The 20,135-nt window shown below is 37.4% G+C and overlaps 1 protein-coding gene across 6 annotated transcripts in view; it reads right to left on the bottom strand.

Annotated features, from left to right (window-relative positions):
* USP47 (ubiquitin specific peptidase 47) overlaps nucleotides 1-20,135 on the bottom strand; it is a 103,431-nt gene that overhangs the window by 63,039 nt on the left and 20,257 nt on the right. For 3 of the 6 annotated variants that reach the window (XM_006055229.4, XM_044929526.2, XM_025266654.3), the window contains 2 exons: nucleotides 9,406-9,465; nucleotides 3,701-3,904 (listed from right to left, as the gene is read on the bottom strand). In XM_006055229.4, the coding sequence (XP_006055291.3) occupies nucleotides 3,701-3,904; nucleotides 9,406-9,465 (264 nt within the window). Of the gene's footprint in view, nucleotides 1-3,700; nucleotides 3,905-9,405; nucleotides 9,466-20,135 lie in introns of those variants that run through there. The other 3 variants (XM_044929528.1, XM_025266655.2, XM_044929527.2) reach the window with 2 other exon arrangements.

Genomic DNA, 20,135 nt, shown 5'->3' with positions numbered 1-20,135 from the left:
AAGAAAAAAAAAATAAAAAGCAACTCAGATAATGAGAAACATTAATGATAATAATAAAATAAGTAATATGTAAACAGACACATATCTACAATTATTGGGCATAAGCAGTATTTTTTAAAAATGAAGATTCTGATAAATTCTGTCAATCTAGGTTTGAATTCATTCATCTGTTCATGAACTGGGATGGCTAAGCCCAATGACAGCGTACATACTGACAGGTATCCCATCTTTTCTCATTTCCCAACACCTAAAAAAACTGAAGTGCTACACACAAAAAGAATTATAAGCATTTATGTTTCGATGTTCTGTAAAATGTATGCAATACAGTATTCAACGGGTTTTCATGAAAACTAACTAAAGAATATTTTATGTAACTAAAAACATGTTTTGATATAGGAATATAGTAAGAATTCCCATATAAGGAAACACTATGCACAAGCAACCCAACTTATATAATCATGTGATATTAAAAAAAGGGTACTTTTAGAAATGAAGGAAAAGCCTGTCCTAATAAATGATACCTACTTCAAGTCTACTGGCAGGATTCAGAGGATCCCAGGGAGATAGATAGAAGTGATCAGTCACTAACCCAACACTCCAGTCTACCGCTGAGAAAAATGAAGGATAGGGTGAACGCCCTACTCTTTTGTTTTAAAACTACTTTGTGAAGTTGGTAGAGAGCGGACTTGTCGACACAGTGAGGGAAGGTGCGGGTGGACAAACTGAGAAAGCAGCCGTGATATGTATACCCATCGTGTGTTAAACATTAATAGACAGAGAGTGGGAAGTTGCTAAATAACACAAGGAGCCCAGCCTGCTACTCTGGGATGACCCAGAGGGGTGGGATGGGGGAGGAGAGGGCAGCTCAGGAGGGAAAGGATATATATATTAATATAATTATGACTGACTCATGTTGTTGTATAGCAGAATCCAACACAAAATTGTAAAGCAATTATCCACCAATTAAAAAAAAACTTTTGTTCATTAAGAGATGTTTTTAATGTCTCAAAGACATGAGGATTCTCTCTTTAGAAGGCCTTGTTTTATGCAGATGCCTTTATTTCTTAGAAAATTAACATTATATAAAAGTATAGGTATTAAGGACAAAAAAATTAACTCTAAGAGATTCTGCCACTTTGCTATTTGTGTGACTTAACACAAGTTACTTCACTTCCCCATTCCTCACCCTTAATACAAAGCTGTGATAGCACTTAACTCATAGGGTGGTTAAAAGAATTAAATAAGGTTTTATTTGTATAAAGTCTAGTATCAGAACAAAACTAGGCACATAGTAAGCACAAAGTAAGTGTTAAGTAATAAAATAAATTTATCAAAACTCACTTAACTTTGGCTCACATGTAGAAATCCATGAGAAAAATAGGACACAGAGAACCAGAAGCTAAGAGAAGCCACAAGAAAGAAAGAAAAGAAAAGAAAGAAAAAAGGTATCTTTGGTTCCTTTATATTCTGACAGGAAGCAGAATGCTCAGCATCTCTCAGGCATAAAAGATGAGATGATACAGCTAGAACACATGGGGAGGGAGGGTTTACCTTAAGAAATATGAGTCTGTGTGTATAAAAGGGTGAGTAGATAAATGAATTAGGCTTTTAGAGAAGCATACACGCGGCACTGTACAGGAAGCTAAGAGTACACCTGAAGGCAAATTAAAACACAAAAATGAAGTACTTAAAAACAGTCACAGTTGAAGAAAGAAAAACAGTTAATCCTAGCACAGCGCTATTTGAACTACTGCAGATGTCAATCTAACACATGTTCTGAGTGCCCAGGGAGAGTGTCTTTGGAGGGTACAAACTAATACTGACGTCAGCCATCAAAATGTATTCCATCAAGTGGGAAGACGTAAGTGAATAGCAATCATAATAAAAAGACCATTAAGTGGCATAGCAGAGAAAAAGCACAAGAAGAGGACAAAGACAAAGGTTATTTTTAAAGTGGCATGAGGAAACATCATGTCAAGTTTCTTAAAAGTAAAAGATAAACAGGACTTAGGCAAACATATATGGTAGTATAGGACTCCTTTAAGTTGAAAAACAGGCAACACTAGAAGTTACATAGGAATGTAAAACAGAATATTTAAAGTTTCAGATTAAACATCATTTCTCATTGTATAACCTGCTGCTGCTGCTGCTGCTGCTAGGTCGCTTCAGTCGTGTCCGACTCTGTGCGACCCCATAGACGGCAGCCCACCAGGCTCCTCTGTCCCTGGGATTCTCCAGGCAAGAACACTGGAGTGGGTTGCCATTTCCTTCTCCAATGCATCAAAGTGAAAAGTCAAAGTGAAGTCGTTGGGGACTACCAATTTTACTGACCAATTTCACAGGGGAAAGGTTGGTTAATTTAAAACATTAGGTTTTTTTTGTAAGTACATACTGAAAAACAATTTTATTTTATATTAGAGTATAACTGATTTACAATGTGTTAGTTTCAGGCATACAGCAAAGTGATTCAGTTATATATATACAGCTATTATTTTTTCAGATCCTTTTCCCGTTTAAAAACAGTAGTTCTATATTAAAAAAAAACAAATACATTATGAAATAGAAGGCAAAATATCATCAATTTTAAAGGCAAATCCAGAAATATCCAACACCTCTTATTCTTCTAGAGAGCCAATTAAGACCATACCCTCCAAATATGATGAAGATACACATTCAACTTCATTTGCTGTTAAAGGTATTTTCCTGGGAAACTGAGGAGCAACAATGGTATAGGACAGGAAGAGGTTAACGTAAGCAAAAACATGGAGATGGAGAAGTATACAATTCTATGTTAAAATAAATTAGTCCTATCTGTGAGTTAACATTAGACTTAAAGGACCAATTGTCTTGAATGCTAACCTAGGGAATATGATTTTTAATCAGTGGGCAGTGAGCAGTCATTAAAGATTTCTAAACTGGAAGATGACAGGAGTACTACGATTTAAGATGACTGAAGATAATTCTAACAATCGTACACAGCGTGAATTTGGACTGAGAGTCAGGGAGCAAAAAGACTATAAGGAATACTATCCTAAAATACAGATGAGAGCCAACTCAACAGTCTTCTTGCTACTGTCCCATGCAAAACTGATCAGTGCCTCCTCTTTGCACTTAGAGTAAACTCATAAATAACACTTAATAATACTTAAAACATGTTAACGTAATTATTTTTTTATGTACTTCTCTCTACAACTTTACTGTGAGATCTTTGAAGCAGAAGTCATGGTACCACCAACTTTGCTCATCAGGTGTTTCATCACTCTATGTGGTACATAATCTCTGTTAATATTGCAGATCCAAGTCCTTCTATTCCTTTTTCTTTCTATATATTACATTTTTTCTCCTTTTCAAAACATTTATTATAAAATACATATGATTTTATATCCTGCTTTTCTCACTTAAATATTTAAAATGAGTATTATCCCATTCAGTAAATGTTGGAAATTTTTCCACAGATGACACAATCTTGTGATAATCAACTCATATGAATAAAAAAACTAATGAAATAACACTGTGCAGACTTTAAGATAATCAAATGCTGAATTCCAAATGAAGGTAAAGGGATGAGTTGCACATACAGCCTAGAGTTTTGCTTATGGTATCAAGAAGGGTTCCAGGATTTAATATACTCATTAATAATAACAGCAACTATAATATTATTAGCAGCTTAAGAAAAGATGCTTTCAGTTTAGAGTTTTACCATATCAGCAGTATTGATTCCATTCCCCCACACCAAATCAAAGGTTCCATTTATGTAGCCTACTTTGTTGGCCACATCTTCAAAGAGCTTTCTGAGTGGAGTAGAAGCTGGTAAGTTTAAAGTGATCCGTTCATTCACCGTCTTTGAATTAGTAGTATCTTGTATTATACATAAAACTCTTGGTTCTTCAGCAGCATTTTCTATCTGAAATTTTAAAAAATACATTATTTATCTTTAAAGAAAAATATAATTATTGTTTTCTACTATTAAATGCAAAACAACACAAAATACTATTTTCTTTGTGTGAATATTACTGTTTTATGTCTGAAACTCTACTGGATATGTCAAACATATAAAGCACCATGTATGTTAGTTTTGGGAAAACTGGGGCATATATAAGAATCAGCTGTTGTTCTTATGGATATTTGCTTTCACCTTTTAAGGCTGCAAATCAATGACCAACAAGCCCATAAAGACAGTTTACCTGAGCAATTTTCAGTTGAAAACAACAAAATCTGATCCTTAAAAATGTGTCACTACTATGCTAGCACGGTTATATCTAGCATTTCTGGGTTTCCTGATGAAACAGGAAGGGAACTGTACAGAAATGCAATGAGGATTATCTTAGGCCGCAAAACCCATAACTAAAGGACATAAGCAATCAGGCATCCTGATCTTTATGTTGTCCATGTCATACCCGAAGACTGAATGTCCAAAAACCCCATTTACCCCATTTATCAGTGTGTTAGGAGCTAACAAGCTTACCCAAAGAGACTAGCCAGAGAGGGTAAAGGTAAGCCAGGAAAAAAAATACTTTTCTATTATCAGTGTACAAGGAATTAGGATCACAAATTTTTTTCATTCTTTTTCATCTAGCCCATAAATCTGAGAAGAAAAATTTTGAAAAAGATTTTCTCAAGGAAGCTATGCATTCCCTCAAGCTGTTAAAGGAGACTTTTTTCCTATCTTCCAGAGGGATAGTTGGCTGCATCAGACACTGTAGTGAAATAAGTTCTTTCCCTCCTCCTGTAATGCCCAACTCAATGAATGGTACCATCATCTACAGACTGCTGAAACCAGACAGGTAAGCATATTCTTCATTTCTTCCTTCTTCTTCACCTCGCATAATTACCAAATTCTATCATTTCTACCATCTGAGTATCTCTTGAACTATTCCTTTCCTCTTTATTCCTGCCTGTAGTAATCAGAATCTTACATTAAGATATGGCAATAGTTTCTCTCACTCTTATCTTCCTTCAATCTAGAACAGAATTTTAATATGCAAATCTGATTATGTAAATATCTTCCTTTCCCTCAGTGTCTAGTGAGGCAGTTATTTCCTCTCACCATCCCCACAAAAGGCTTTTGCACAAATGTGAACTGTACAAACCAGTACTGTATACAAGAATGTATTTCTTTCCTTCTTAAAAAAAAACAGAAAACAAAAACACAATAATATCATCCTCAGTCTTTTGCTGCTTCTATATTATCCATTTTAAAATAAGAATACTTATCATCACTGATGAGTACTGTAGACAAAACAGCCACATTTTTTGTTTGGTAAGGTAATATAATCGTAATTGGTTTCTGCCATATATCAATATAATTTGGGATTTGTAAAAGAGTAAACTAAGGTTAATCCAGATAGTTTAGAACAGAAGTAAGTTGCCATAAAAGAAGTATATTGTTTAAGACTGGCTAGCACTGTATTTCACACAAATCAAGATATTTAACTACCAATAATACCCCTTCAAAAACAAAGAAAAATACACTTTTAATCAAATAAACAGGATAATAAAAAAGTCTCTTCAGCTGAAAACTTAGGATGTTATATTAACACTTGCCAAAGATGGTTTTACATATTTTAATGTCAAACTGAGAAATATAAAATGGACCCTTTTTAAACTCTGGTTTACAACAAAGGAAGGAGAAACTCAGAAACAATTTCAACTACAAAAGATCTGCTTTCACAGTTTCAACAGTATACTTCAGAGGTAGACTCAAGTCTTCCATGTGAAAAGCACTATTGTGGCCAGATTTTAAAGCTTCAGATAAGTTCGAGTTAAGGGTCGAAGGAAGAGAACTCTACCTAACAATTCAGGAATCAGAAACACTGGCGTAACAGTATACCTAATGGTGCTATGACATCATCATATGGCCAACAGCAATTCCTGGTTCTTCCCTAAGTAAGTGAGTACAAGGTACAGGCACTCCAGCCTCCTCTCCCACATCCAGATGTTGGTAAAATTAGCCCCAGTGGAATCTCATCTGAAGGCTAAGTGTGCTGTAGTAAACACAAAAGCTAATTTTATGTATACCTTTTATTCTTTTTAATAAAAACAACTTTCTTTTCTGTGCACTGCATGTTAAGAATTTTTGTTCCTTTAAAAAAAAATAGGAAGAGTACGAAGGAAAAAGTGGAAATTAACTATAATTCATAACACAGGTAACTGTGAACATTTTGGTTTATATTCTTCCAAATATTTTTCCTACACATACACAAACAGATATATACATGCATGCTTTTAAAACACAAATGTTCAGATAGAATATATATGCTCTTTTGAAATGTCTTTCTTCACTTATATACATATAATCTTTCCTTGTCAAGTTTTTTCTAACTCATCATTTTAACAATTGAATAGTATTTTATTACATGGATTAATAATAATTTGTTCCATCAATTTTATTTTACTGACTCTTAAGCTAGACTTTAATTTTATGATGAATACCTATATAAAATTTTGTGCATTTCTCTGTTTCCTTAAGCTTCCTATAAGACTTTCTGGGACAATCACATATTGCTCTTAAATTCAATTCTAGGATAATATAAACAAGCTTTGGTCTTCTTTAAAGTTCTAAGATAGCCACAAGTAAATTCTATGACTTTATACTCAACCTCCTGGCCCATTTTTCAGTCTGAACTTAATCTACTATATGGCTATCATCCATGGATTACATGTGAATTTTTGTTACCATGAATGCCGACACTAATTACACTGAAGCAAAATCTCTTTCCTCCTCTTGCCTCCCAATTTAGCAACTAATAAGAAAAAAATATCTTTTTCCCAATTTTAAGGTTTCATCAATAAGGTGTACCAATCTCAGCTTTCCAAGAGGGATAAAAAAAAAAAAAACAACACAACTCTACAATATTATACTAAACATACAAATTTCCAAAATACTTAAAATGTAAAAAAGTATTTCTTAGAATTAGGAAAATAGGGGTGTCCTCTTTTTTTCTTAATTTCTTTGGACCTCTACCCCTGATTGATCCTACTTATGCCCAAAGCAAAAAACACCACCATCTTGAGGTGAATTAAAGATGGCTACACATTCTTTGCCATTCTTTTTCCTCTTCCAATGAATCTGGGCTGGCCTTGTGACCAACTAGGACCAACAGAATGTGACAGAAGTGATTCTGTGTGAGTTAAAGCAGGAAACGTCTGGTTTTGGATCTCTTGGAATGTTCCTCTTATAAGTCAGCCAAGCAAAAAAAAAATTCATTTACCCTGGGACCACCACACAGAAAATGGCCACTTGGTGGAGCACTGGGGTGGCTGGTAAGTGAGAAAAGCCTTCTTGGACATTCCATCTAAAGCTAGTCACCAGCCAAATGCAGCCAAGTAATGATCCCAGATAATGCTATGTGGAGTGGAAAACTGACTGGTTAAGCCTTTGCCCAAATCCCATCTCAAAGAATTGTGAACAAATAAACTAGCTGTTTTAAGCCATAACGTTCTGGAGTAGACTGTTCCACGGTAATAGATAACAGAAATACATTCAAGCACAGGCACGCGCTGCTGGGGAGAAACACGTGACAGCATTAGCGGCGGCTGGTGGTGGGGGGTGTCCATTTAAATACTGCACCTAACACTGAGGTAAAGCATCCGAACACACATCTTAATGTAGGGAAGGGAGCACAATTTTCAAGTTAGTGAAAGTTCTATAATGAATAAGAGACAATAGTTAAAAAAAAAATGCAAAGTTTTAGAAAAGCCTAAAGCATGTCCCACTTGAGAAAATATTTCATCTATATTTGGTGAGCTATTAGAGAGGCATAACATTCTCTACAAAGAAAATGTAGTCAATTACAAAAAAGGTACAAAGCATAAAATTAAGACTACTTACTTTGTGAGCAACTCACAGTAATACTACACTTGTGAGAAAAAGGGGACAGTCAACAGTAGTTATATTAACACTGTAAGCTAAGAGAGTGATCTGTCTTTATGCTCTCTGTAGAAATAGATTTCCTAGCAAAGCCTGAAAAAAAGAATCCTTGAAAAAACAAACAAAAATGATACCCTTATTTACAAAAGGTAAAATACACTGGGATAAAAACACTGCAAATATATGGTCCGTCCAAAGATTAGGATCCCTGTCAGAACATCTAGAAGTGGTCGACACAGATAGTCCTTCTGCCCAAGAAGTCTCTGAGTCTGCTAAAGGGATGTGTGCCTCTCGAGTCATCTTATCTCCTATTCTTGGCATTCTGAACAGTTCTAAGTTCAAATCTGTGTTCTATGAAGTTAATATCATAACATTTGTTTCACAAAAAAAAAAAATTCCTACATATTTCTTACTAAAAAACACAGAACAAGGTGCATAATTAATGCATATATTTAAAATGGTGTTCACATGCAGAAAAATTAATATCAAACAAAATTCAAAGCTATCAAGATTGAGATTTTTCTAAGGAAAAAACTAATTTATGAAGAATTTTAAAACATTAAGAAAGGACCTCTTCACCTCTAAATCTCTCAACCCATTTTCTCTCAGGACTTTCTTCTTTCAATGTCATACTATGGTTATAAACTTAAAAATACATCCCCTCACACACACACGCACAGAGTCCACTTTATCTACTTCTTGATAAAGAAACTGCTATGAACTAAGAAATGAGGTCTTAGAAAATTACCCTTCTGGGTATCCACAGTTCATGGTTAATACACTGCCACAAACTGGAAAAAACAACTGACGGTGTAAATATTTTTGCTGACTGAAATTTATTAAATTTATCAGCCTCATTCAGATTGTCCGTTTCTACCTTAACAAGTAACAAACAATTCCTGGGGTAGTGCTGGGAGTCTTAAACAAGAAAAAGATTATTTTTAAGATCCTCCCTCCATTTTATTCCAACTGCCCACCAAACTCTAATGTATTTTCTAAGTGGTCTCTTGCCACAGATCACCTGGAGAGAATAGAAGAAATTAAATAAAGAACCTTGAGTCTAGAGATGAAGGGGTCTGAGTGAAATGAGGTATTAATAAAGGTTAAAATGGGATGCTACATCAGAGGAATGTGTAAGTTTCTAGTGCATACAGGTTGTTTTTAATTTCTATTTAAGTTTTCAAGTTAAGATTTCTGGGTCTTGACTCTGTAAATTATTAAATGACTTGATCTCAGCACTATTAATATTTCAGAAAATAAACCTATCTGTACAAAATAGACAACCACTATACCCAAAAGTCAAAACAAAGGGTTCTATAGTTTTTTACATCATTTTCCCACCTCATTCATTTGTTAAAGACAAGGTGCTATCAGACATATATTCATTTAAAGTGATTTATTATTAAAATTAGGTAGAAATAAATAGGCAAACAACCATAAAACTTAAGACATGCCTTGTTATTAAACAAAAATATTAACATGCTGTTACTTGCTCTGCTGATTATCACACTAAAGCAATTACATCAGCAGTCTACCTGTAAAAATTTCTTCTTCATTTCAGCAAAGATATTTTGTCTGCATCTCCAAAACACATCCTATGGTATATAAGAACAAAATAAATTATAAATCATTTCTTTAAAATAAACAGATAAGACAGTGAAATGAGAACAATTAACCTAAAGGCATTTTTGCAACAAAGTATGTGTGAATTAAAGTATTATTATACCATCTAAGATTTTATGTATAAATTATATTTGTAATTTTAATCTTAAGCCTCAATCATTCTTGAAAGTTACTGAAAGCCTATGTTATGGTGATAAATATAATATTAACATGGAAAACAACCACATTTTAACAAAGAGTGGTAGCTTCAGAACTGTGTATAAATCAAATGTTCTAAGTCACATATTTTCCTAGTTTTATTGAGATATAATTAATGTATAACTCTGTAATAGTCTTAAGGTGTACAACATAATGATTTGATAAAAGTATATCAAGGATATACCAAGCAAGGATACTGGAGTGGTTTGCCATTTCTTTCTCCAGGGGGATCTTCCCAACCCAGGGATTGAACCCAGATCGCCTGCACTTCAGGCAGACTCTTTACCGACTGAGCTACCAGGGAAGCCTGTGCATGATAAAAAGCACCTTTTAAAACAATATGTTGGTTTCCTTTTATTAGTTAAAGAAGGTGGAGAAAAACAAAATTTATACAGAAAAAGTGTAGAATGTTAAAACCAAGATTTTTCAAGAGATTATGTCTTGATTATAGGTTATCCTATAGATAACTGGTATAGACTTCTACTTGTAAGTTCTGAATGTAATATACAGTGTGATGACTGTAGTTAATACTGTATTGTATAGTGGAAAATTGTTAAGATAATAGGACTTAAAAGTTCTCATCACAAAATTGTAACTATTGTTAGATGATAGGTGTTAACTTATTGTAGTAATTAATCATTTTGGAATAGATGGCAGCCAACCAGGCTCCGCCGTCCCTGGGATTCTCCAGGCAAGAACACTGGAGTGGGTTGCCATTTCCTCCTCCAATACATGAAAGTGAAAAGTGAAAGTGAAGACGCTCAGTCGTATCTGACTCTCAGCGACCGCATGGACTGCAGCCCACCAGGCTCCCCCGTCCATGGGATCCTCCAGGCAAAAGAGTACCAGAGTGGGGTGCCATTGCCTTCTCCAAGCTTAGATACCATTCTACATCAATTAAAAATCTTTACAGTTTTCTTTTACAATAGAAATATGTTTCTACTATAATGGTAGTACATATTTTTTTGACAAGCAAGTCTAAAATAACTCCTATAGCACTTATTAACAATTTGATATACATTCTATTAGATCCTCTCCATTCTATGAATATTAAAAACTACTAACCAAAAGAATCATTCTGAACACCACCATTTAAATTCTGTTCCTTTCCTCTCAACACTCACTCATCTTTCTGGGCCAAAACACTGAGTTTGAAAACTGCAGTGTTCCATTATACAGTCCATTCAAAATTTATTTAACTATTCTGTTAATGGACATTCAGACACTTTCAAATTTCCGCTATAGCTTTGCTTATTTGTACAGTTTCCCCTGAAGATTACTGCCTAAAGAACGAATTAGTATATCAAAGATTACATATTCATTTTTATGATTTTTATGAATTTTTATGATTTTTTGATACCTGGCACCAATAGGTTGACTATTTCTTCCACAAATAAGAATTAAACTACAACTATCTGTCAAACACTGTTTAAGGCACTGAGAAAATAGCAGTGAATAAAAGCCCTTGCCTTCAAGGAGTGGAGTGGACACTGCACAAGGGAATTCAGCAATAAACAAGTCTAAGGCATCAGGTTGGAGAAGGCAATGGCACCCCACTCTAGTACTCTTGCCTGGAAAATCCCATGGACAGAGGAGCCTGGTAGGCTGCGGTCCATGGGGTTGCTAAGAGTCGGACACGACCGAGCGACTTCACTTTCACTTTTCACTTTCATGCATTGGAGAAGGAAATGGCAACCCACTCCAGTGTTCTTGCCTGGAGAATCCCAGGGAAGGAGGAGCCTGATGGGCTGCACTCTATGGGGTCGCACAGAGTCGGACACGACTAAAGCGACTTAGCAGCAGCAGCAAAGCATCAGGTAACCACTAGCCTCAGACTCTTTCCATTTCTGTACACTGTACTGTACATGTGATGCTCTTCCTTTAGATACCCTTACCTTCTTTTCACAAATTATCATTATGGTGGCTTTACACTTGATCTTAGCCAAAAGGCCAGGAAGTGATGTGTGGTGGTTTAAACAAGTGTCCACAAATTCTCTGACATGCCTCCCAGCAACATTAGGAGTCTAATTCCAGTTCCTTTTAATATGGGCTAGCTGGTGTGACTTTCTATGACACATAACATTACTTTCAAGATTGGGTTAGAAAAGGCAATAAAGCTTCTTCCTGGCTTTCCCTCAGATGCTCATCCTTGGAATTTGGCCACATGCTGTGTAGGAGCCAAGCAGCCATATGAGAAGGTCATGTGTAGAAGTTCTAACCACAATCCAACTGAGATGCCATCTGGCAACTAGCATCAAGCACCATACATGTGAGGAAGCATTCAGATGATTCCAACCCCCAGACTTTCAGATGCTCCAACTGACGCCAAGCAGAGCAGAACAAGCTGTCCCTGTCCAGGTTTGCCCAAGTTGCACATTCATGAGCAAAAGTCATTGAGTGTGTGGATATGCAAAAGATAATCAAAAGAGCCAATTTCTCAAACTCTCTTCTCACCATTCAATTTAAAACTGCAATCCTCTTCACCTCCCTTTCTCGCTTCAGGTTTCTCCACAGCACTTTAGCCACCCGATATATCTGTTTATGTTATTATTTATTGTTAACTCCAAAAAACTTCCACTATGAGCCGAAATGAAATAGCAGATTGGATTTACCTTCTCCATTTTAAACAACTAAAAAGAAGATATGAAATATATAAAACAAGTTTAAAAATATTAAGTAACAGATAACACAGGACAGTGATCCCTGTGGAAACAGAAACAAACACTGTAAGCTACCTTGGCAGAAGAACCCAGCTAGAGTTCAGCAATCCCCCTGAGCTGAAAAGAAGAGGATAGAAATTCAAGTGGGTCAATTCAGCTAGAATTTAGAGAGCAGAATACTGAAGAGAAGAAAGATGTACAAATAGCATGCTCCAGAGGTATGTAATGGCCCTCCCTAAGTATTCAGTTGAGTACTCATCAACATATACATGTGAAGAAACTATCTAGGCAAGGGAAAGAACCAAGGAAAGAATCCCTGAGCTCACTTCAGTTCCCACCAGCCAGAGTGAAAAGAAAATCATAATATATAGGCATCAGATAAGAGCAGACAGAAGAGTATTGTCTCAGCAGTAGAACCAAATTAAATTAGGCCTTATCTAAAGGTTATTCTGGAGGGCTTCCTTCGTGGCTCAGGGGGAAAGAATCTGCCTGCCAATGCAGGAGACACAGGTTCAATCCCTAGTCCAGGAAGATCCCACATGCTGCAGAGCAACTAAGGCTGTGTGCCACAACTACTGAGCTTGTGTTCTAGAGCCTGGGAACTGCAACTATTGAGCCCACGTGTCCTAGAGTCTGTGCTCCACAACAAGAATGGGAAGCCCACAAACTGCGATGGAGAGTAGCCCCTGCTTGCCACAACTAGAGAAAAGCCGGAGCAGCAACAAAGTACCAGCACAGCCAAAAGTAAATAAAAAAAAAATAAATAAAATAAAGGCTATTCTGGGTCAATCTTAAAATACTAAAAAGCAAGCCTCAAAAGGCTCAAAATGTTTACAAGTAAATTCACGGTGTCAGAGAACAAAGCTCAAGAATATCTATGGAAATAATATACCCAGCACTCATCAACATAAAAATCACAGTGTTTGGCATCCAATTTAAAATTAACAGGCATGCATCAAAGTAGGAAAGGATGACCCATCCCTAATGAGTAGAAAAATCAATAAAAATCAACCCAGATATAATACAGATGATATAATTAGTAGGCAAGAATATAAAAAGTTTTAAACTATATTTAAACTGTATTTTAAGAAGGCACAGCAAAGTATGTAAAAGGAAACGAAAGATATATTAAAGATTCAACTCAGGAGGAGACAAGATGGCAGAGAAGAAGGAATTGCACTCGCGTCCTCTCATGGAAACACCAAAATCAGAACTAACTGCTGAATGCCCATCGACAAAAAAGACTGGAACCTACAAAAAAAATGATATTCTACACCCAAAGACAAACAAGAAGCCACAGTGAGATGGTAAGAGGGGTGCTTTCACAATATAATTAAATCCCATACCGACCGTGTGATGACCCACAAACTGAAGGATAACTATATTCCAGAGGTTCTCCTACAGGAGTGAGTTCTGAGCCTCCCATCAAGCTCCTCAGCCTGTGGGTCTGGCACTGGGCGCATTCCCCAGTGCATTTGGCTTTGAAGGCCAGCAGCGCCTGAGTGCAGGAGCTGCACCGGTCTGGGGGAAACAGAGATGCCACTCTTGGATGGTGCACACAAGATTTCCTGTGCACTAGAATGGGGCAGGGCAGTGACTCCCTGCGAGCCTGCGCCACACGCACCTGCAGATGTTAAAGGCTCCCTTGGGGAGGCGTGGGTTGACTGTGGCTCACTGCGGGAGCAAAGACACTGGTGGCAGAGGCCCCAGGGAATACACATCCGTGTGAACTCTCGTGTAGGTCACCATTTTGGCACCGAGACCTGACCCCGTCCAACAGCCTGCAGTCTATGTGCTGAGACCCCTCAAGCCAAACAACCAACAGGGTGGGAACATGGCACCACTCATCAGCAACAGCTTGCCTAAAGTCTGTCCTGAATGCACAGCCACCTCTAAACACCCCCTAACACACCATGCTCACCAGAGGGACAAGAACAACCTCCAGGAAGCTGGAGTAGTAATACTCAAATCAGACAAAATGACCTTAAAATAAAGACTATCGTGAGAGAAAAAGAAGGACACTACATAATGATCAAGGGATCAGTCTGCTGCTAAGTCACTTCAGTCGTGTCCGACTCTGTGCGACCCCATAGACTGCAGCCCACCAGGCTCCCCCGTCCCTGGGATTCTCCAGGCAAGAACACTGGAGTGGGTTGCCATTTCCTTCTCCAATGCATGAAAGTGAAAAGTGAAAGTGAAGTCGCTCAGTCGTGTCCAACTCTTCGTGACCCCATGGACTGCAGCCCACCAGGCTCCTCCGTCCATGGGATTTTCCAGGCAAAAGTACTGGAGTGGGGTGCCATTGCCTTATGTAACAATCATAAATATCTATGCAACCAGCATAGGAGCACCTCAATATATCAGGCAAGCCATTCAAGGAAAAATTGACAGTAACACGATAATAGTGGGGGGCTTTTTATTTCAGTGGACAGACCATACAAACAGAAAATCAATGTGGAAAAACAGGCTTTAAATGATGAATTAGATCAGATGGACTAATTGATAATTACAGAACATTCCATCCGAAAGCAGCAGAATACACATTCTTCTTAAGTGCACAAGGAACATTCTCCAGCATAGATCATATGCTGGGCCACAAAGCAAATCTTGGTACATTTAAGAAAACTGACATCATATGAAGCATCTTCTCAGACCACAACACTAATGATTAGAAATCAACTAAAAGAAAAAAACCACAGGAAAAAACAGACACATGGAGGTAAACAACATGTTACTAAACAACTAATGGGTCACTGAAGAAATCAAAGAGGAAATAAAAAATACTTAGAGACAAACGAAAATGAAAACACAATGATCCAAAAACTCTGGAACACAGCAAATGCAGTTTTAAGAGGGAAATTCATACAATACGATCCTACAGCAGGAAACAAGAAAAATCTCAAATCAACAACCTAACCTCATCCAAAGCAACTAGAGAAAGAACAAACAAGATCAAACGCTAGTAGAAGGAAAGAAATCATAAGGATGAGAGCAAAAATAAAAGAATTAGAGACAAAGAAAACAAGAGAAAAGAGTAATGAAATTAAAACTTGGTTCTCTGAAAAGATAAATGAAACTGATAAACCTTTAGCCAGACTCATTAAGAAAAAAACGGAGAGGGGTCAAATCAATAAAGTTAGAAATGAAAAAGGAGAAGTTACAGCTGACACCACAGAAATACAAAGGACAAGCAACTGTAAGCCTATATAACATTTTTGAAATGATCAAATATAGAAAAACAGATGAGTGATTGTCAGGAATTAAAGGGGCTGGGACTGGGAGAGGAGTGAGTGTAGTTGTAAAAGGGCATCCTCAGAGACCCTTGTGGAGATGAAAGTGTGCTGCATCTTGACTGTATCAACGCGAATATCTTGATTGTTATATTGTACTATAGTTTACTTGGTATTACCATTAGAGGGAACTGGGTAAAGAGTACACAATGTCTCCTTTTTATTTCTCAGAACCACAGGTGAATCTATAATTAACTCTAAATTGAAAGCTTAATTTAAAGATAATACACCTGCCTATTCTACTACTCTTCTACCTCTCTTTTCCTAGATACTAAAAGAGGATGGCCTGTTTTATACCTTGGAGTGGAACAGGGGTGTTACTCCTGAGAATATGTAGCCACAGACTGGCCCTCAGGCTGGTTACAATCCCAATTCACACTATCTGGGCAGTAAAAAAAAAAAAAAAAAAAAAAAAAACCAACTTTGAAAATGGTTCTAGAATAGTAGTACTCCGAGGTAAATGGCACAAACAGTCGCAATTTTCTTCCGGAAGAAGCTATCTGTATTCCAGAGCTCAAACAATTTCCATAAAAATTATTCTTGGGACTTCCCTATCGACCCAGTGGCTAAGACTCTGTGCTCATAATGCAGGGGGACTAGGTTCGATTCGTGGTCAGAGAACTAGACCCCACATGCCACAACCAAAGACCCCACTTGATGCAACAAAGGCCAAAGATCCTGTGTGCCACACTTAACACCCAGCACAGCCAAATAAATTAAAGAAAGAAATTTCTTAAAGTATTCTCATAATCACAAGACAAATGAACAGCTCCAAAAAATTTTTAAACCACTAAATATATAATGAAAAAGGAATCATGAGGGTCAGCAAGGAATAAAACACAGCAATAATGTATGAAAAAATGTTCAATAATAAAACTATCAGCAACAGGGGCTTCCCTGGTGGCTCAATGGTAAAGAATCCACCCGCCAATGCAGGAGACAGGGGTTCTATCCCTGGTCCGGGAGGATCCCACATGCCACAGAGCAACTAAGCCCGAGTGCCACAACTACTGAGCCTGTGCACTCGAGTCCAGGAGCCACAACTACTGAGCCCACATGACGCCACTACTGAAGCCCGTGCAGCCCAGAGCCCAAGAGAAACTGCTGCAAGGAGAAGCCCACACACCGCACCAGAGTAACCCTTGCTCACCGCAACCAGAGAAAAGCCCGTGTGGCAACGAAGACCCAGCAAGCCAAAAAATAAAATAAAATAAAGTTTGAAACTTCATAGTTTCAACATTATAAAACATTATAAAAAGAAACACGTATAACATGTTTCAAGAAATAACAAAGACCTTTGAGTTCATGAGTAGACGTTGGCAATTAGCAGACTTTTCTTAAAATTTATTTTTAACTGGAGGATAATTATTTTACAATGTTGTGTTCATTTCTGCCATACAACAAAGTAAATCAGTCATAAGTATACATATGTCACCTCCCTCTGGAACCTCCCTCCCATGCCCCACCCCATCCCACCCCTCTAGATGTCACAGAGTACTGGGTTGAGCTCCCTGCGTTACATAGCTAACTTCCCGTTCACTCTCTGTTTTACATGTGGTAATGTGTATGTTTCAATGCTACTCTCTCAATCTGTCCTGCCCTCTCCTTTCCCTGCTATGTCCTAAGTCTGTTCTCTATGTCTGCATCTCTATTCCTGACCTGCAAATAGGTTCACCATTTTTCTAGACTCCATAGATATGTGTTAATATATGATATTTGCTTTTCTCTTTCTGACTTACTTCACTCTGTATAAAAGGCTCCAGATTTATCCACCTTATGAGAACGGACTCAAATTTGTTCCTCTTTACAGCTCTTTATAAATGGAGCAATACTCCATTTTTATACATATACCACAACTTCCTTTATTCCATTACTGGGCATATACCCAGAGAAAACCATAATTGAAAAAGACACATGTACCCCGAGGTTCACTGCAGCACTATTTACAATAGCCAAGACACGGAAGCAATGCAGATCTCCACCAACAGACGAATGGATAATTAGCAGACTTATAAAAGCACCAAACAGAATTTCTAGAAAAGAGATCTGTCACAGCAGGACTGCAAACAAAAGATCTAATATTTGTATAATCCAAGTCCTGTAAGCAAAGAAGAAAGAGGGTGAGCCTTAAAAAGCATTCAGAGAAGTAATGGCTGAAATCATCCCAAATTTGCAAAAGACAGGGAGTTAGTTCCCTGTGGTCCAACAGTTAGGATTCTGGATCTTTCATTTTCTGGGCCTGGATTCAGTCCCTGGTTGGGAGAAGGAACTCATCCCATGGATTGCACAGTATGGCCAAAAAGAAAAAATGCCAAAGACATAAAACTACACAATAAGAAGCTGAGTGAATCCCAAAGAGGATAAACCCAAAGAAAATGACAGAAAGACACATCTTAATCAAGCTCCTTGAAAACTAAAGACAAAGAGGAACATTTTTAAAGTAGTGAGAGAGAAACACCCTCTATGAGGCCAAAACAATCAAATGTAGCATGTTTCTCATCAGAAATTAAAGAGATACAATATTTTCCGAGTGCTGAAAGAAAAGGACTGCCAGTTCAGAATTCTGTTTCCAGCAAAAATACCCTTCAGGAATGACAGGAAAACCAAAACATTTCAGATGAAGGAAAACTAAGGGATTTGTTGTTGAGAGACCTACCCTAGAAGAACTGCTAAAGAAAGTTCTCTAAACAGAAATGATTAGAATATTAAGAAGTCATTTTGTATTTAAAATAAAATATGAATACCATATTCTATGATAACATATGTGCTACTTTATATAAGTAATTAGAGTATTACCCTGATTACATGCTTACATGCTCAGTCGCTTCAGTCATGTCTGACTCTGTGCAACCCTAAGGAGCCTGCCAGGCTCCTCTGTCCGTGGGATTCTCCAGGCAAGATACTGGAGTAGGTTGCCATGCCCTCCTCCAAGGGCTGTTCCTGACCCAAGGATCAAACCTGAGTCTCTATGTCTCCTGCACTGGCAGGTGATTTCTTTACCACTAGTGCCGCCAACACACATGCGAAACTCTAAACTACATTAATGATTTAAAACCGACTCAATGTGGTGGTTCGGAGAAGGCAATGGCACCCCACTCTAGTACTCTTGCCTGGAAAATCCCATGGACGGAGGAGCATGGTGGGCTACAGTCCATGGGGTCACTAAGAGTCGGACACGACTGAGCGACTTCACTTTTCACTTTCCACTTTCATGCATTGGAGAAGGAATGGCAACCCACTCCAGTGTTCTTGCCTGGAGAATCCCAGGGATGGGGGAGCCTGGTGGGCTGCCGTCTATGGGGCTGCACAGAGTCAGACACGACCGACGTGACTTAGCAGCAGCAGCAGCAATGTGGTGGTTGGCTTGTTTCCATAAAAAGCTAGACATCATGGATGTCAAGTCTCCTGTCATCCCACTACCTGTGCTGCAAAATCAAATTTAACTTACATCATTTTGGTTCACAAAAAGTTTTTCAAAAATGTGACCTTCTATGAGTGCTAAAACTGCCTACTGATCTGGTAATTTCACTTCTGCATATATAACCAAAAGAACTGAAAGCAAGGACTCAGATATTTGCACACCCATGTTCATAGCAGCATTATTCACTAAGGCCAAAAGGTAGAAGCAATCCAAGAGTCCCGTCGGTGGATGAGTGGAAACAAATCCAATACATACAAACAGAGGAATAATATTAAGCTTTAAAAAATGTATGACATATCCTACAAAATGGACAAACCATGAGCAAATTATGCTAAGAGGAATAACTCCGTCATAAAAGGACAAATATAGTATGTTTCCACTTACATGAAGTACCTAGAATGGTCAAATTCATTGAGAGAGAAAGCAGAAAGGTGGTTGGCAGAGACTTAGAAGGGGAAGCGGGTAGGGGAATGGAAGTCATTGTTAAATGAGCACAGTTTTGCAAGATGAAAAGATTTCTGTGGATGGATGATGGTAAGTAGCACAATGACGTTAATGTACTTAATATCCCTGAATTGTACACTTAAAAATGTCTGATGGGAAATTTTATGTTATATATATTTTACCACAATTTTTTAAAATATAAAAATTAAAAGAGAACTTATGACTAAAATTTGTGGAAGCAGCAAAAACTGTCTGCAAATTGGGTTTCCAATGGTTCTGTATTACAGACACATAATATGCATGAAATATATTATGGATATATGTAAATATATATATGAACACAAAATTAATTCCTGTTTTCTTTTAAACAAAAAAAAATTATTTTTGCCTGTTAATTAAGGATTTACAAACAATTTGAGTGTATATATAGATACATGTAGGGCTTCCCTGGTGGCTCAGTGGTAAATCCTCCTACAATGCAGGAGACATGGGTTTGATCCCTAGATGGGAGATCTTCTAGAGAATGAAATGACAACCAATTCCAGACAGAGGAGCCTGGCAGGCTACAAACTCCATAGGATCACAAAAGAGGTGGACATGACTTGGTGACTAACAAAGGTATTTAGGTT

This window comes from Bubalus bubalis, chromosome 16, assembly GCF_019923935.1.
Source record: "Bubalus bubalis isolate 160015118507 breed Murrah chromosome 16, NDDB_SH_1, whole genome shotgun sequence".
Taxonomy (NCBI): Eukaryota; Metazoa; Chordata; class Mammalia; order Artiodactyla; family Bovidae; genus Bubalus; species Bubalus bubalis.
This window is presented reverse-complemented; position numbering and strand designations above follow the sequence as displayed.